The sequence below is a fragment of the Cynocephalus volans genome, chromosome 8 (genome assembly GCF_027409185.1).
Source record: "Cynocephalus volans isolate mCynVol1 chromosome 8, mCynVol1.pri, whole genome shotgun sequence".
In the NCBI taxonomy this organism is placed as follows: Eukaryota; Metazoa; Chordata; class Mammalia; order Dermoptera; family Cynocephalidae; genus Cynocephalus; species Cynocephalus volans.
Genome location: NC_084467.1, coordinates 95,712,377 through 95,729,327, shown reverse-complemented (window position 1 = coordinate 95,729,327; position 16,951 = coordinate 95,712,377). Strand labels below are relative to the sequence as shown.

At 37.8% G+C, this 16,951-nt stretch overlaps 1 protein-coding gene and 1 pseudogene across 1 annotated transcript in view; both read left to right on the top strand.

Moving 5' to 3' along the window:
* The first annotated feature begins 229 nt into the window (after positions 1-229).
* LOC134385061 (large ribosomal subunit protein eL21-like) lies at positions 230-707 on the top strand (annotated as a pseudogene).
* Positions 708-1,897: 1,190 nt separating this feature from the next.
* The window catches only part of LOC134384008 (mitochondrial adenyl nucleotide antiporter SLC25A24-like), a 54,840-nt gene continuing 39,786 nt past the window's right edge, over positions 1,898-16,951 (top strand). Inside the window, exons 1-3 of the mRNA XM_063105611.1 lie at positions 1,898-2,080; positions 5,794-5,920; positions 12,040-12,127. Of these exons, the coding sequence (XP_062961681.1) occupies positions 1,898-2,080; positions 5,794-5,920; positions 12,040-12,127 (398 nt within the window). The remainder of the gene's footprint in view (positions 2,081-5,793; positions 5,921-12,039; positions 12,128-16,951) is intronic.

Below are 16,951 nucleotides of genomic sequence, written 5' to 3'. Positions count from 1 at the left end.
AGCAGGTTCAATGTTCTTTATTTTTATATCTCTAGCATTTAGCAAAATGTCTGGTATAAAAGGATATATATGAAATAAGTAACATGAAATACATCAAACAGTGTTATTTGAAGAAATAAGTGAAGTTTACTCTTTGGTCCAAGATGTGGGATTTTTACAAGAAAAAATACTTCATTTAAAAACACTGGTCTGCCTTTTGGCCAGAACTGCTGTCTTCCAGTAATTCGCCAAAATGATGAACACAAGGGGAAAGAGAGGCACTTGATATATGTTCTCTAGGCCTTTTAGAAAACAAGGAGTTGTTTTTTTGGTTATGTACATGCGAATCTACAAGAAAGGTGATATTGTAAACATCAAGGGAATGGTTACTGTTCGAAAAGGAATGCTCCACAAATGTTACCATGGCAAAACTGGAAGAGTCTATGATGTTACCCAGCATACTGTTGGCATTGTTGTTAACAAGTTAAGAGCAAGATTCTTGTGGAGAGATTAACATGCATATTGAGCATATTAAGCACTCTAAGAGCCGAGACAGCTTCCTGAAACACGTGAAGGAAAATGTTCAGAAAAAGAAGGAAACAAAACAGAAAGGAACCTTAGTTCAACTGGAACACCAGCCTGCTCCACCCAGAGAAGCACAATTTGTGAGAACCAATGGCAAGGAGCCTAAGCTGTTGGAACCTGTTCTCCATGAATTCATGGCATAATGGGTGTAAAAATAACAATAATAAAAGACCAAGACTGCTGAACTGTAAAAATAAAAATAAACAAAAAATAAAAACTCTGGTCTGGTCCTGTCATACCATGCCACTGATTTTTAGAGGATGTGACCAGAGACTGAGGACACAAAGCTTCAGTGCAATAATTACAGAACTACCTTTCTACATAATCCCTCAAACCTGTCTACCGCCATTCTCCAGGGCATGAACTTTAGATCCCAAGCCCACAAAGGAGTCTGAGAAGCAGCTGTGAGAGGTCCAGGAGTGGCAGAAATGTATGGTGTCCCAGAAGACAAGGGAAAAAGTGTTTCAGGATGGAGGGCGTGGTCAGCAGCATGTTAACGGGGCCAGGATTAAATAACTCAAGGATTTTAAAGTGCCCTTTGGGCTGGCCGGTTAGCTCACTTGGGAGTGTGGTGCTGAGAACACCAAGGTCAAGGGTTCGGATCCCCATACCGGCCAGCTGTCCAAAAAGAAGGAAAAAAAAGTGTCCTTTGGATTTTGTGACAAGAAAGTTCAGTAAGGCAGGTGGTGGTGGTGGCTGAAATGAGACCGCAGTGGCTTTAGGAGGAAGTGTGAGGTGAAGAGGAGGCGGGAGGGAAGAGAGACAAGGGACAAGAGCGGAGGCCCCTCTGGGATGACTCCCCCCTGCAGACCTCTTCTGCAAGGTCAGCGGGGTCCCGACCCGTAGGTGCTGGTCTTCCCCGGGATGAGGGGTGGCACCAGGGCACTGGACGTTGACGTCAGGGGGGCAGGTCGGGGCAACTCACTCCTCCGAGAGGCCCTGAGTTTGTGCCAGAAGAGTCTAGTCCCCGGAGTGCTCTTTTGATGCCACCTGCGGAACGTGCTCCGCTTCCCCATACTTCCCTCGGCTCCCGCAACGATACTGGTCCGGTCGGTCCTAGGAACTGGTCACCGCCGCACCTGGCGCCTCAACTTCCAACCTCCGGGGCAGGACCACTCTCGCGTGGCGCTGAGGCCAGAGGTCACACGAGGCGGTGCTCCCGAGGGAGGCCCCACCAGGCAGTTGCCTCAGCCGCGCCGACAGCGCCAACCCGCCGCCAACCCTCCGCCAACCCTTTGTCTTGGGCAGCCCGGCCGTCGAGGAGGCGGTGCCGGGTGGCACGGGGCTAGAGGGGTGGGGCGTCCTCGCTCAGGCGCCGAGGTGAGGCCGGGCCATGCTGCGCTGGCTGCGGGGTTTCGTGCTGCCTGCGGCGGCCTGCCAGGATGATGATGACTACTTCCGCTACGAGGTCCTCTTCGAGGACCTGGACCACAATGGAGACGGCGTGGTGGACATCCATGAGCTCCGGGAGGGGCTGAAAAACTGGAGTTCCTCTTTTGGCCTGAATTCGGAGACGGTGAGCGACCAAGAGAATGTGGACCGAGAGTCTAGAGAGGCATTAGGCAGAGGCTAAAGCCAAACTTGCCCTTTCCAGAGCATCTTTCAAAGGCCCATGGAGTAGGGGTGGGATTCTCCTCTCTGAGCCTGGTCACGCAGAATAAGGCAGCCCAGCAAAATGTGTTTTCAGCCTTCTTAAAATAATCACTTTCCACAGCCACAAAACCTTTCTGGGCTTTTTGGGAGAGGCTGAATGGGTTTCTGGTGACTCTTTCAATATTTACTGAACCCACGCAGAATGTCAGTGGCCATGTTAGCCTTTGTGAATCCAGAAGTAAAGGACCATCTCTTATCTCAGGAGATTCTCAGCCCAAGAGCATTAAGGTCTTCTCCAAATGTCCCAGAACTGCTTCTTTCTGACATCCACACCACAGGTTTAGGGGAGTCAGACCTTGATCCATGAGTTTACGTTTCAGCCTCTTGTTTTCATACTTCACCTGAATTAGGAATGTCTAGGCTGGTCTTGACTTGGTTATTTTAAAACTATTGAGTTGGAAGTTTCAGGATATCAACATAAATAAATTATTTTATTTCCCCTCCATCAATGCTAAACAGTCTTCAGATATTACTCCTATTGGTTTCAGCTCCCTTTCAGTGAAAAAAAAAAAAAAGAAAAATTTTTTTTGTTAGAAGTCCAAACTGTCTGGACCCCTATTTATTTAGTCATAGAGCCAAACACAGTAAGGGGATTTGCCTTCAATTTGCAGCCAGGTTTTTTGCAGGCAAGGTGTTTGTTTCAAAGGTGAAGGATCAGAACATCCCCCTCACCTTTGAAACAACCTTATTTGAATCAGGTTCATTGGTCAAGTCCTTTCCTATTTCTTAACAGAAACCTTGAAATAGCAAACAAGTGGAAAGGTCTCACTAGAATTTTGTGATCCTTACATACTCTTATTTTGGTATTTATCTTTTGGGAAGAAACATATGGCATCTTGTAGTAATTTGTTTAATATTCATTGTGTGTTAAGTATATTTTTTTCCAATTTTTTATTGGGGTAAAATACACATAACATAAAATTTACCATCTTAACTATCTTGAAGTTTGTAGTTCAGTGGTATTAAGTATATTCATATTGTTGTGCGACTATCACTACCGCCTATTTCTAGAACTCTTCATCTTACAAAACTAGAGCTCTATACCCATTAAAAAATAACTCCTCATTTCTTGCTGGCAACCACCATTCTAGTCTAAGTACCTGACATAAGTAGAGTCATAGAGTATTTGTCTTCTTGTGACTGGCTTTTTTCACTTAGCATAATGTTTTCAAGGTTCATCTATGTTGTAGCATATGTCAGAATTTCCTTCTGTTTTAAGGCTGAGTAATATTTCATATACAACATTTTGTTTATCTATTCATTTGTTGATGGACACTTAGGTTACTTCCATGTTTTAGTTATTGTGAATAATGCTGCTATGAACATGGGTATATAAATATCTCTTTGAGACCCTGCTTTCAGTTCTTTTGGGAATATGCCCAGAAGTGGAATTGCTGAATCATATGGTAATTCTGTGTTTAATTTTTTGAGGAACTGCCATACTGCTTTCCACAGTGGCTGTATCATTTTACATTTCCAACAACAGTGCAAATGTGTTCTAGTTTCTCCACATCCTTCCTGACACTTGTTATTTATTTACTTATTTTTAATAATGGCCACCTTAAGTAGATATGAGGTGGTTTTTCATTGAGTTTTGATGTGCATTTCTCTAATGATTAGTGTCTAATGAAGTTGAGCTTGAGGCTTATATTCTGATTTTTTTTTTTCTGTAAAAAATTGGCAAGTATTGAGGCATATTAACACAAAATCAAGGTGATTTCCATGATGTAATCAGAAGGACTTAAAGACAATTAAAACAGGAATAATTTTCTAACACTGTGATTTAGTGTTATTTAATATATTTCCATGTGTGAACCATATGTATCTCACTCATTGGGAAACACTAACCTAAATTATTTTGAAATCCTTTTTGTGAGTTATAAGTCCTCTCATGATCTGCCCCCTGCCTATTTTATCTACTACTTTTCTCCCTTGCATTTTGTCTTTAGCAGATTGCAACTGTTTAGGGTTCCTAGGAAGATTAAATGAGTTTACACATATAAAATGCTTAGAAGTAAGTGCTCAATAAATTTATTTATTATTATCACTGTTATTATTATGTTTTTAAATTAACGTATGTTCTGCCTTTTTGCAAATTACTGTCACATACTCTTAGAACATCCTCTCCCATTTGTATGTCCAGCTAGTGCCTATTTTTCCCCTCAAGTCTCAGCTCAAGCACTCTTCTTCTGTGAAGGCTCTCCTGAATGCCCCCAGTTCTCATTGTACCTTTAATCATTTCAATTATGTCACTTAACATATTGTCTTTGATTATGTGGCTGGTCTCTCTACTAGTCTGTAACTTCCTTCAGGGCAGTGACTGTATCTTCTTGTCCTTTAATCCCTAGCACCTAGTTCTCTTCGTGGTTCACGGTATTTATTTTTCCATTCAATAAATATTTATTAAGGGCCTATTATACCATACTTTATGCTAGGCATTGTTGGTATAAAGATGAACAAGACATGGCCTATGAAGTAGGAGTCTGCTGGAAATATACAGTCATACATCATTTAACAATGGGGATATGTTCTGATAAATATGTCATTAGGTGATTTCATCATTGTGTGAACATTGTAGATAGAGTATACTTACACAAACCTAGATAGTATAAGCCTACTACACACCTAGAATATATGGTCTGGTCTGTGGCTCCTAGGCTATAAACCTGTATACATGTTACTGTACTGAATGCCATAGGGAATTGTAACACAATGGTAAGTATTTGTTTATTTAAACATAGAAAAGGTACAGTAAAAATATGGTATAAAAGATTTTTTAAAAGTGGTGCACTTGTATAGGGGACTTACCATGAATGGAACAAGACTAGAAGTTGCTCTGGGTAAGTCAGTGAGTGAGTGGTGAGTGAATTTGAAAGCTTAGGACATTACTGTACACTACTGTAGACTTTATAAATATTGTACACTTAGGCTACACTAAAATTACACACTAAAAAAAAATAACGGTGCTATGATATTATGACAGCTATGATATCACTAGGTGATAGGAATTTTTTCAGCTCCATTGTAATCTTATGAGACCACTGTTGTATATGCATTTTGTCATTAACCAAAATGTTATGTGGCATATGACTGTATACAATGTACATTCTTAAAATTTATTTATCTTTTTATTTAAAAAAGCATATGGCCTCCGTGAGATTTGAGCATACACTTTCACTTTATGAGGCTAGATCTCAAACCATTAAGCTGGGGGACATACTAGAATTTCACTTATTTTAACTCATTTAGTTAACAGATTATGAAGTCCCTGATGGCAAAGGCCATGTATGTATCTTAGTATCTTTATTTCATTGAGGTACTTGGCATTCATTGTTTACCTCAGGTAAATACTTACTGTTTAAGAGTCATAATTTGGCCTGTCATGGCGGCTATTGACTCTAGTATTGCGCACATCCAAAAATCACTTAATGTACATAGCTTTGTAGCTGTGACTGAAAAACTATAATGGATGCTTATGGAAATCATAATTAGTGTGAATGAAATGTGCAAATGTTGGCATGGTATAGTGGCTTTATGTATGATACATTTCTGCAATGAATTTCTTCTTTCTTATAGGAAATTTTTAAGGCCGGAGATACCAATGATGATTCAGGATTGGACTTTGTAGAATTTGCGCGGTACCTTCAAGACCATGAGAAAAAAATGAAGCTGGCATTTAATAGTCTGGACAAAAATAAAGATGGTGTGTGTGTGTTTTGTTCACAGTTAGCTTAACATGAATAATAACTGTCAGTACGAAAGAGTACTTTTATGAGTCTTTAATTTACTCTTGCTGTCAAAGATCCAATTATTTCTACTAGTGGTCTAGCAGTCATTTATAAAATTTTAAGAATATTGCATAAACTATGCTTATTAGTATTATAATTCCTATGTGGTTATCATCATTTTAATAAAATCATTTTTATAGAAGGCTGTATCTTCTGAATTTAAATTTCCTTTTCTTAGTAAGTAGGCCTTTCCACTCTTTTTTGCAATGTATGAGCTTAAAATATCATGGTAATTTTAAAAATGACATTTATTATTTTCTTTCTGATGATGAAAATATATTGGTTGCAGAAAAGTTAGATAACAGAAAAACCTCTGAAGGAAGTAAAAGTTACTTGTAACCTTGCTACCTTGAGATCAACTTTAATATTTTGATATGTTTTCATATTTCCTTCTCGACTTTCTCCGTTTCTGTCTTGTTTTTTTTTCTGCTTCCCTCTCTCTTTAAATGAAATTGTAGTCATGCTGTATGTATAGTTTGGTATGCTACTTTTTTCTTTTAATGTTACATTGTAAGCATTTTCGCTTCATTTAATATTTTTTCGCAATTTTTATTTTATTTTATTTTATTTTATTTATTTTTGTGTGTGTGCGTGACCGGTAAGGGGATCGTCACCCTTGGCTTGGTGTCGCCCGCATGACGCTCAGCCAGTGAGCGCACCAGCCATCCCTGTAAAGGATCCGAACCCGCGGCTGCGGCGCTCCCAGAGCCACACTCTCCTGAGTGAGCCACGGAGTTGGCCCTTTTTTGCAATTTTTAATGGCTGTGATACATTCCATTTGTAAGTATGGGTTATCTAATCATTCCCATGTTAGTAGACATTTAAGGTATTTCTGAACTTTTACTTTTATAAATAGTGTTTCAATTAATGTCCATGCTAATTTGTAGAGGAAATCATACTGTTGTATTTTGTTACAAATATTTATTTATGCATTTAATATAAGCATTTATTTTTAGACAGTAAGATAATTTAATATCAAGGTTTTTTACAGGAATATCTAAATGATGTACCTTAGTATAATAAGAGAATCTCATTCTCTTGTTTTGGTTTGGGTGAGAAAGAATTTTCTGTTACAGAGTTTAAAACAGAGAGACTAAATCTAAAAGTAGAATACCACTTCTACATCCATATGTAGCTAACCCTCCATGGGTAATTAGTACCTCATTATACTCTATTTAAGAAATATATATGTTAACTTCTAAGTTGTACGAAATCTTATTTTTGTTAATTGAAAAATTCTAAGAGTACCTGAAAAGCTATTTAAAGGATTCTACTGATGGATCTTTGAGTGAAACAAAATGTAACCTGAATGTCTCAGGCTTTAGCAGCTGGTGAGTACAAAAGTGGTTACATTTTCCTTAATATTCAAATCTCAGTGCTCCAAGCTTTCATTCACTTTCCAGTAGGAAGTATAAGCCTTTCTGAGTCATCCTACTGAAATAATACACCGAAGCTTTAGAAGTACTAACAAATGTCTTTTAATTAGACCTGGTCATCATCTGCTGCTGATCTGAAAGTTCTATTCTAGTGCTATTCTGGAGTTTACTCTGTTATTTATTGTTATCACAATGATCATCATTGGTAAAGCTGAAAGTCCACTGTGCCAGATAAATCATAGGCAAATGTGTTGCATAGCAATGAGGGAATCCCGAAGTAATGATATAGCACTATAGCTCCTTTATTTCTGTTTTGACTAGTCAAGCTGGAACATCACAGCTTAGCCCCACAATTCCTGCAGAGACACCATATTGGAAGAGTTACCACCCCTATTCCCACTGGCTTCATTTGTTTTGAGCACCTGAGCTGTAATGGTAGAGTTAAATTTCTACTGTTGCCACCAGGGTTGCTGCCCACCTGGACTGCAGAGCTCAGGCTCTAGCAGCCTTGCAGAGGCCCTGCTCTGATTGAGCTGCCAGAGAGCTGTCTCTGTGTTGCTCTCTGTGTTGCTGCTATTGCTGGTGCTTCAGTCACCACCTTTGTGTAGAGCTCAGCCAATTTACCTTGGTCAGGATGCTTTTTGAGGGTGAGAAAGGGAAAACCTCATCTACTATGGGCTGAATTGTGGTGTGCTGCCCCCCCAAAAGATATGTTGAAGTCCTAGCTCCCAGTACTTCAGAATGAGACCTTATTTGTCAGTAGGATCTTTATGGAGGTAATCAAGTTAAAATGAAGTCATTAGGATGTGCCCTAATCTGTTAAGATTGATGTCCTTATAAAGGGAAAATTTAGACACAGAGACAGACACACACATAGGAAGATGATGTGAAGACTGTAGTGTGAAGAGAGAGTCATGACTGGAGTGATACATCTGTTCATGCCAAGAAACACCTAAGGCTACCGGAAGCTGGGAGAGAGGGCATGGAACATCCTTCCCTAGCACCTTCAGAAGGAGCATGGCCCTGCCCACACCTTAATCTCAGACTTCTGGCTTCCAGAACTGTGAGACAAATTCCTGTTGTTCTAAGCCACCCAGTTTGTGGTACTTTGTTACAGTGGTCCTACTAAACTAATGTACTTCTTCCTCTGCATTATGGTTAATTAGGAGGTATCTGATACCAGAATATTTGGGGCTTAAAGTATAGCTTTTTCAATTCATGTATACATGTAGCCACTTTCTTTTAGAGTGTGCAAGTGCTTCCAAGGTGGCTGCGATAGGGTAATTTCTGGCATAAGGTGCCTCATTGACCTGGAGCCATTTTCCCTACAGTCCTGTTACTGGATCTGGCTCACTGCATCACACATTTTTCCTTCTGGTCCTTCTTGACATCATTGTTCCTCTTGGGATTCTCCCGATTCATCACGTTTATATGTGTTAACCATTAATAGTGAACAAGATTCAATTTTTCCCACCCCTTGCCCACTGCCTAGGAGGCTTTCTAGACCTTATGCTAGTCAGTTGAGGCAAGTGGATGCATTGTAGACTGGTGATCTACCAACTTCATTAGCTGGAAGCATTCAAGCCCCAATGTGAACTTATCTGTTTAATTTCTGTCACCAAGCACTGAGCCCCTGCTCTGTTCAGCCAAAATGCCCATGGAAGGCTATTGCAAATGTGTGAATAAATTTTTTTTGGATGGTTTTTTTGGGGGATTAAGGAAACAGAGGGAAAAGAACATTTATTGGGCTCTCCTATCTGACATGTCTGTTCTAGCTTCTTTATCTTCTAAATCTTATTTTTATCTCACATAATCCTCACAGCAGCTACATTTTACAGTTGAAAACACTAAGGCTTAGGATTGTTAAATAATTTTGCTTTACATTAGCTATTGCAATGAACCACACCTCCCAGGATTCATGCCCTTGTGTAGTCCTGTCCCATAATGACCTGTGCTTGGCCATTTGACTTGCTTCGGTCATTGGGACATTAGTAAGACTTGATCAATGCTTGTACGTTGGGGATTGTCCTCTTGGAGTGCTGCCTCTTGAACACCCTGAGCACCAGAAAAGAGCTCTAGCTACCCAGCTGGAGAGACCACAGAGAGAGAGATGCCCACTTAGTCCCCAACTGTTCTGCATTCTCTTCTGAAGTGACAGATATGTGGTTGAAGCCATCTTGGCCAGTTGCAGTTAAACCTCTAGATGAGTGAATTCATGTGAATGACCCAGGCAAGACTAGCAGAAGACCAGTTGAACCAAGGTCAGATTGCATACACCTGATCAAATACATTATTTTTAAACCACTTGTTTAAATTTTGAGGTGGTTTGTTACTTAGTAAGAAATCACTGGTACAGGAATGGAATATTTTGCAATTCCCCCTGGAATTACAATGCTGGAATGGTTGCAGTCACACTTTCCATTCATCTAAATACTGTCATTTTATTGAATCCATTCCAAGTCTATCTACTCAGTGAAAGATTGCTGCATAAGATTAAAGACAACATCGAATAGCCCTTTCAGTCCGTAGGCCTTAATTATATTCTGGATTGCGTTATCCAATTATTTTCTACATCTTTGCTTGAACTTTTAGGTTCTTTAGGGTAAGGATTATTTAATGTATTTTAGTTTAATCAAGCAAACAGTGTTTGGTCATTGTATGTGAGGTAGTGCACTAGGCACTTTGTTATTGAAGGTCTTCAGAAGCATATGATTTTGGGTGGAGTAAGAAATAACATACATAGCCCTACACAAGGTAGACTATGATGATTGCTATAAAAGTGATACAGAAAGAACTTAATTGTGCCCAGAGGCAATGGAGATTTATGCTGGGTCATATAAAAACAAATGAAAAGAAAGGGTTTCTTGATCAGACAGTAGCTTGAACAAAAGCATCGTTGGGAAATTACCAGACAAGGTTAGTGTTGGTTAAACGGCATTTCAAGGTTGGCCCCAATTCACTATTTTTTGGGGAAGATATCATTGATATGTAACATACACAGCAAAGTACATAAATTATACGTATAATAAATTCTAAATTACAAGTACAAGTTCCACGAATTTTCACAAGGCAAACACAACATGAAAACAGCATTCAGATTAAGAAGCAAAATATTACTAGCAACTCAGAAGCATCCCTTTTTGTGCCCCTCCCAAATCATTACCCCACCCAAGGTACCTACTATGCTGATTTCTAATACCATGTGCAAGTTCACAATAAATCTTTGTTAGATGAGTGGACCTTGTTCATACTGCACCTTTTATTGAAAAATTTTTGTTTCTTTGGTGTTCTCTTGTTCATCTTTTATAGCACTTCATTTGTGACTCTTCATTTTCACTCCTTTATTTACTCTTCCAGTAGCATACATTTAGCACAGTGTGATGTATTTTAAAAATAATTAGTGCATTCATACAAACTGGTAAACTCCTTGGAGGTGTTTATTAATCTTTGGATTCTCTCACATTTAGCATAGTGATTTGCATAGTTGGTTATCAAATTTTTAAAAGTTATTAAATTGAATTGATGAGTTTAATGTTTAGAGATTATAATGGGATGTAAAGCAGCTTCCCTAGCTGAAGAAACTTCAATTTCTAGGCTGAGGAATAAACCAGTGAATCCCATCCTGTGGAGCCTGGAACACTAGGGACCTTGGAGTTATTGCAAAGAGTCTGAGAGTCTATATAGGAATAAAAGGCTTTGTCTATAAGCTGGGGCTAAATAATGTCTCACACATATATGTAAATATATGTATATGTAGCTATGGTTTATAAAATACAAATTGAAGGTGTGAATATTTATAGTAGCTTTTTGACATGTGTTTTTCAACTAAAAGACACTAAAGTTGATTTTTTTAATCTTAAAAATAGTTGTCTTCATATACGAAAAGATTGGGTATCCTCAACTATTTGCTTTACACAAGGGAGGAATCAGAGTTTTTTGAACTTAGGGAATGGTATGATTAGATTTGTGTTTTAGAGGTTGAGGAGAATGTGGAATACTTAATTTTCCCTTTATAACCTCTAGCAATGTGAGGGTGAAATGCGTAGTAGGCTTGTATTAAATGTATTAATTAATTTGAGTAATTTAACATAGAATATGGTTTTGTTAAAAGAGTTTGATATTTTAAGTACGTTGTTTCTTTTAAAGCTTGCTTTATAAAACGTTAAGTGGCCTTATTTTCATGCCCCTGAATCACATCTTCAGAATTGGCTTTTTCAATTCTCTCCAAGTGGGTATAATAATCAAGAATCTATTATAGATCTACAATCTCCTATTGGAAACACTTGGGGCCAGATGTGTTTTGACATTTAAAATTTAGATTTTAGAAAAGTAATACAGTGCATATATAACATATTATGTAGTATTCCGAGTGGTGTCATGCAGTTATGTACATGAATATTTCTGCAGTGAAACATGAATTTTCACACTAAATTAGGTAAATAACTGGCTAAAATGAAACTCATGTCAGATTAAGGCAGGTCTTGTCACCAAATGAACTTTGGTGCCAAATTTGTCTTTTAATTTTTAGAGCTTTTTAGGCTTTGGTTTGTGGATATGGGATTATGGACCAATAAAATATGCACTTTTAAAGACTAAAGTATATTTTGTCTTATGATGTTTTCAGATACCTTAACTAGACATTTTTTCACTTTTTAAAGGAGTAATAGAAGCTTCAGAAGTAGTTGCTGCATTGAAATCACTGGGTTTACATGTTTCTGAAGCTCAGGCAAACACGATTCTGAAAAGGTCAGCCCTTATCCCTATTTTTAATAGTTTATATTTGTGTTTTATACTCCATGTTAGAAACTAATTGCATTTCCCCCTTTATTCTGTAACTTCGTGAACAAACCTGCTTGTTGTATTTGCTTAATTTTGTCTCACTTTAAATTTATCCTTTTAAAAGCAACTTGCAAAGTCATTCCCTAGGTTTACCATTTAAGCAGCAGAAACAAATGAAAATTGCAAATGAAACAGCAAATGAAATTGCACACACTATCAGCGTAATGGTATTGGTACTTAATGGCGCCCTCTGAGTATGCACGGGAGGAGTGATGGGGAGTTAGACCAGAATGAGTACCTGGCTTCCCGCTATTACGTGAACCAAACATTTCTACATTCATTTTTTTTTTACATCTTAAGATTTCTTTTGAAGAAGGGATTCCATGACTGAAACCACTGCACTTTTATATGAAGGGACAGAGATGATTTATTTTAAGGAGAAGTTTTAAAAGGACAGGAAGAAGGGGGAAGTAGAGGAAGGCAGACAAGTGAAAGGAAAACCTAATGCTGTCAGGATCCTCCTACTTATCCGTCATCTGCTAGTGTCTTTTCTCTCTGAAAAGCACAAACTAACTGGTTTTCACAGGCCAAGAGAGGCTTAATGGTAGTATGCTCATTCTCAAACTTCCCTGGGTTTGAGAAGAAAGCACTGCGAAGTAAGCACTTTTATCCATTCTGGGATCCTCTTGAAGTGATATATAGGTTCCCAAACTCATTTTTTCAGTCCATCCCTTAAATTACACCAAAGTTCAGAGTTGCCCATAATGCTGTCAAGTGTCTAGTGCTTTGAGATGTTCTTTGATAGGATAGAGTCTAAATGGGTTAGAATGGCATGCTTGATGGTATCTGTGACTTTAAACAGCCTCAAGTAGTGGCCTTCTGGTTTTTAACAAGGATGAGAGATGTATTTATAGGTTGAGAAAAACCAGATAAATTGTGGTGTGGGAAAACTGAGGGGGCAGAAGCCATATTTGCCATAGAAGATACTGCTTCAAAGATAATACTTTGAATTCTGGCAGTTTGATTTCTTTCTTTCCAATTCTTATACCTTTGATCAATTATTTTTCTATTCTTGCTGTAGTGGTGTTGAATAAAAATGGTAATGATGGGCATCCCGTGTTTTTCCCGATTTTAAAGGGAATACTTCTTATATTTTATCATTAAAAGTGGCTTATAATCTTCATCATGTTAAGGAAGTTTTCTTCTATTTTGTCAAGAGACTTTTAAAAATTACAAATGGGTTTAGATTTATGAGATGATCATATATATCTTTCTTTAGTCTGTTAATTTGGTGAATTTATAGATTTTTCTGTTTGTTAACTCATCCTTGCATTCCTGGAATAAAGACAGCCTTTTAAATATATATTCTGATTGATTCAATTTGCTAAAATTTTGTCTCTAGCTTTTACATTTGTGTTTATGGATGAGATTGCCCTGTTCTGCTCTTTTCTTCACTGTCCTAATCTGATATTTTTTAGGTTATGTTGACCTTATGTAGTGAGTTGGGGAGTGGTCTCTTTTTATATTCTCTGTAAGAGATTGAATAAAATTGGATTGATCCATGTTTTGAGGATTTGAAAGAATTTAATAGCCTGGTGTTTTGGGTTTTTTTTATGGGAAGATTTTAAATACTTGATGCAATTTTTTTAACATCTATAAACCATTCACACTTTCTCTTCCTTCTTAGGTCAATTTTGAAAAACTATTTTTCTAAGAATTTGTTAGTTGCATCTAAATTTTCAAACTTATTGGCATAAAGTTATTCACAGTATTTTCTTATATATTTAGTCTCTTCTGAATCTAAAAGTTATATTCTATTTTTTAAGACTTTTGTAACTTGCTTTTATTTTATTTTTGTGTAAAACATTTTTTATTGATACATATTGATTGTATGTGTTTATGGGGTATAGAGTTATATTTCAATACATATATACAATGTGTGATACTCTGTTCAGGGTAATTAGCTTATTCATTGCCAAAATTAATCATTTCTTTGTGATGTGTACATTTGATCACCTCTCTTCTAGCCATTTGGTTATATGCAGTAAATCATTATTGATTATAGATTTCTGGGCGAATTGTACACGAATAGGGCATATTTTTCCTATATTGCTGTACTTTTGTGTCCATTGACCAGCTTCTCACTATCCCCTCTTTCCCCTCCCCTTTCCTGCCTCTAGTAACCATAGTTCTTCTCTTTCCTTCTAACTAATCATTATTATTATTGTTGTTGTTGTTGTTATTTGTTTTTGTTTTGGGCTTGTTTTGTTTTTTAACAGCCACATATGAGTGAGAACATGTGGTGTATCACTTTCTGTACCTGGCTTATTTCATTTAAAATTTTCTCCACGTTCATCCATGTTGCTATGAATGGCAAAATTTCATTCTTTTTTATGGCTGAGTAGTATCCCATTACATACATCTAACATTTTATTTATTCAGTCATCTATTGATGGACATTTAGGTTGTTGGTACCATATCTTGGCTATTGTAAACAGAGCTGCAATAAACATGGAGGTGCAGGTATCCCTTTGACATGATGCTTTCTATTCCTGTGGGTGTATACCCAGTAGTGGGATGGCTGGGTAATATGGTAGTTCTATTTGTAGTTATTTGAGAAAACTCCATACTGTTATCCAAAATGGCTGTACTGATTTACAATCCCACCAGCAATGTATAAGAGTTTCCCTTTCTTTGCTTCCTTGCCAGCATTTGTTATTTTTTGTCTTTCTGATAATAGCCAGTCTAACAGGAGTGAGGTAGAATCTCAGTGTGGTTTTGATTTGCATTTCCCTGATGATTAGTGGTGTTTAGCATTTTTCATATACCTGTTGGCCATTTGTATGTCTTATTTTGAGAAATGCCTACTGAGCTCCCATACCTATTTTTTTTTTTAAATTTTATTTTGTCGATATACATTGTGGCTGATTATTGCTCCCCATCACCAAAACCTCCCTCCCTTCTCCCTCCCTCCCTCCCCCCCAACAATGTCCTTTCTGTTTGCTTGTCGTATCAACTTCAAATAATTGTGGTTGTTATATCTTCTCTCCCCCCCCCCCGGTTTGTGTGTGTGTGTGTCTGTGTGTGTGTGTGTGTGTGTGTGTGTGAATTTATATATTAATTTTTAGCTTCCACCAATAAGTGAGAACATGTGGTATTTCTCTTTCTGTGCCTGACTTGTTTCACTTAATATAATTCTCTCAAGGTCCATCCATGTTGTTGCAAATGGCAGTATTTCATTCGTTTTTATAGCTGAGTAGTACTCCATTGTGTAGATGTACCACATTTTCCGTATCCACTCATCCGATGATGGGCATTTGGGCTGGTTCCAATTCTTGGCTATTGTAAAGAGTGCTGCGATAAACATTGGGAAACAGGTATACCTTCGACTTGATGATTTCCATTCCTCTGGGTATATTCCCAACAGTGGGATAGCTGGGTCGTATGGTAGATCTATCTGCAATTGCTGAGGAACCTCCATACCATTTTCCATAGAGGCCGCACCATTTTGCAGTCCGACCAACAATGTATGACAGTTCCTTTTTCTCCGCAGCCTCGCCAGCATTTATCGTTCATAGTCTTTTGGATTTTAGCCATCCTAACTGGGGTTAGATGGTATCTCAATGTGGTTTTGATTTGCATTTCCCGGATGCTGAGTGATGTTGAGCATTTTTTCATATGTCTGTTGGCCATTTGTATATCTTCCTTAGAGAAATGCCTACTTAGCTCTTTTGCCCATTTTTTAATTGGGTTGCTTGTTTTCTTCTTGTACAGTTGTTTGAGTTCCTTATATATTCTGGATATTAATCCTTTGTCAGATATATATTTTGCAAATATTTTCTCCCACTCTGTTGGTTGTCTTTTAACTCTTTTAATTGTTTCTTTTGCTGTGCAGAAGCTTTTTAGTTTGATATAATCCCATTTGTTTATTTTTCCTTTGGTTGCCCGTGCTTTTGGGGTCATATTCATGAAGTCTGTGCCCAGTCCTATTTCCTGAAGTGTTTCTCCTATGTTTTCTTTAAGAAGTTTTATTGTTTCAGGGTGTATATTTAAATCCTTGATCCATTTTGAGTTGATTTTAGTATACGGCGAGAGGTATGGATCTAGTTTCATTCTCCTGCATATGGATATCCAGTTGTCCCAGCACCATTTGCTGAAGAGGCAGTCCCTTCGCCACTGAATAGGCTTGGTGCCTTTGTCAAAGATCAGATGGCAGTAAGTGTGTGGGTTGATTTCTGGATTCTCTATTCTATTCCATTGGTCAGTGTGTCTGTTTTTATGCCAGTACCATACTGTTTTGGTTATTATAGCTTTGTAGTATAGCTTAAAGTCAGGTAGTGTTATGCCTCCAGCTTTATTTTTTTTGCTCAGCATTGCTTTGGCTAGGCGTGGTCTTTTATTGTTCCATATAAATGTCTGGATAGTTTTTTCCATTTCTGAGAAAAATGTCTTTGGAATTTTGATGGGGATTGCATTGAATTTGTATATCACTTTGGGTAGTATGGACATTTTCACTATGTTGATTCTTCCAATCCAAGAGCATGGGATATCTTTCCATCTTCTTGTATCCTCTCTAATTTCTCTCAGCAGTGGTTTGTAGTTCTCATTATAGAGATTTTTCACCTCCTTGGTTAACTCAATTCCTAAGTATTTTATTTTTTTGGTGGCTATTGTAGATGGGCAGGCTTTCTTGATTTCTCTTTCTGCATGTTCACTATTGGAGAAAAGAAATGCTACTGATTTTTGTGTGTTGATTTTGTATCCTGCTACTGTGCTGAAATCATTTATCAA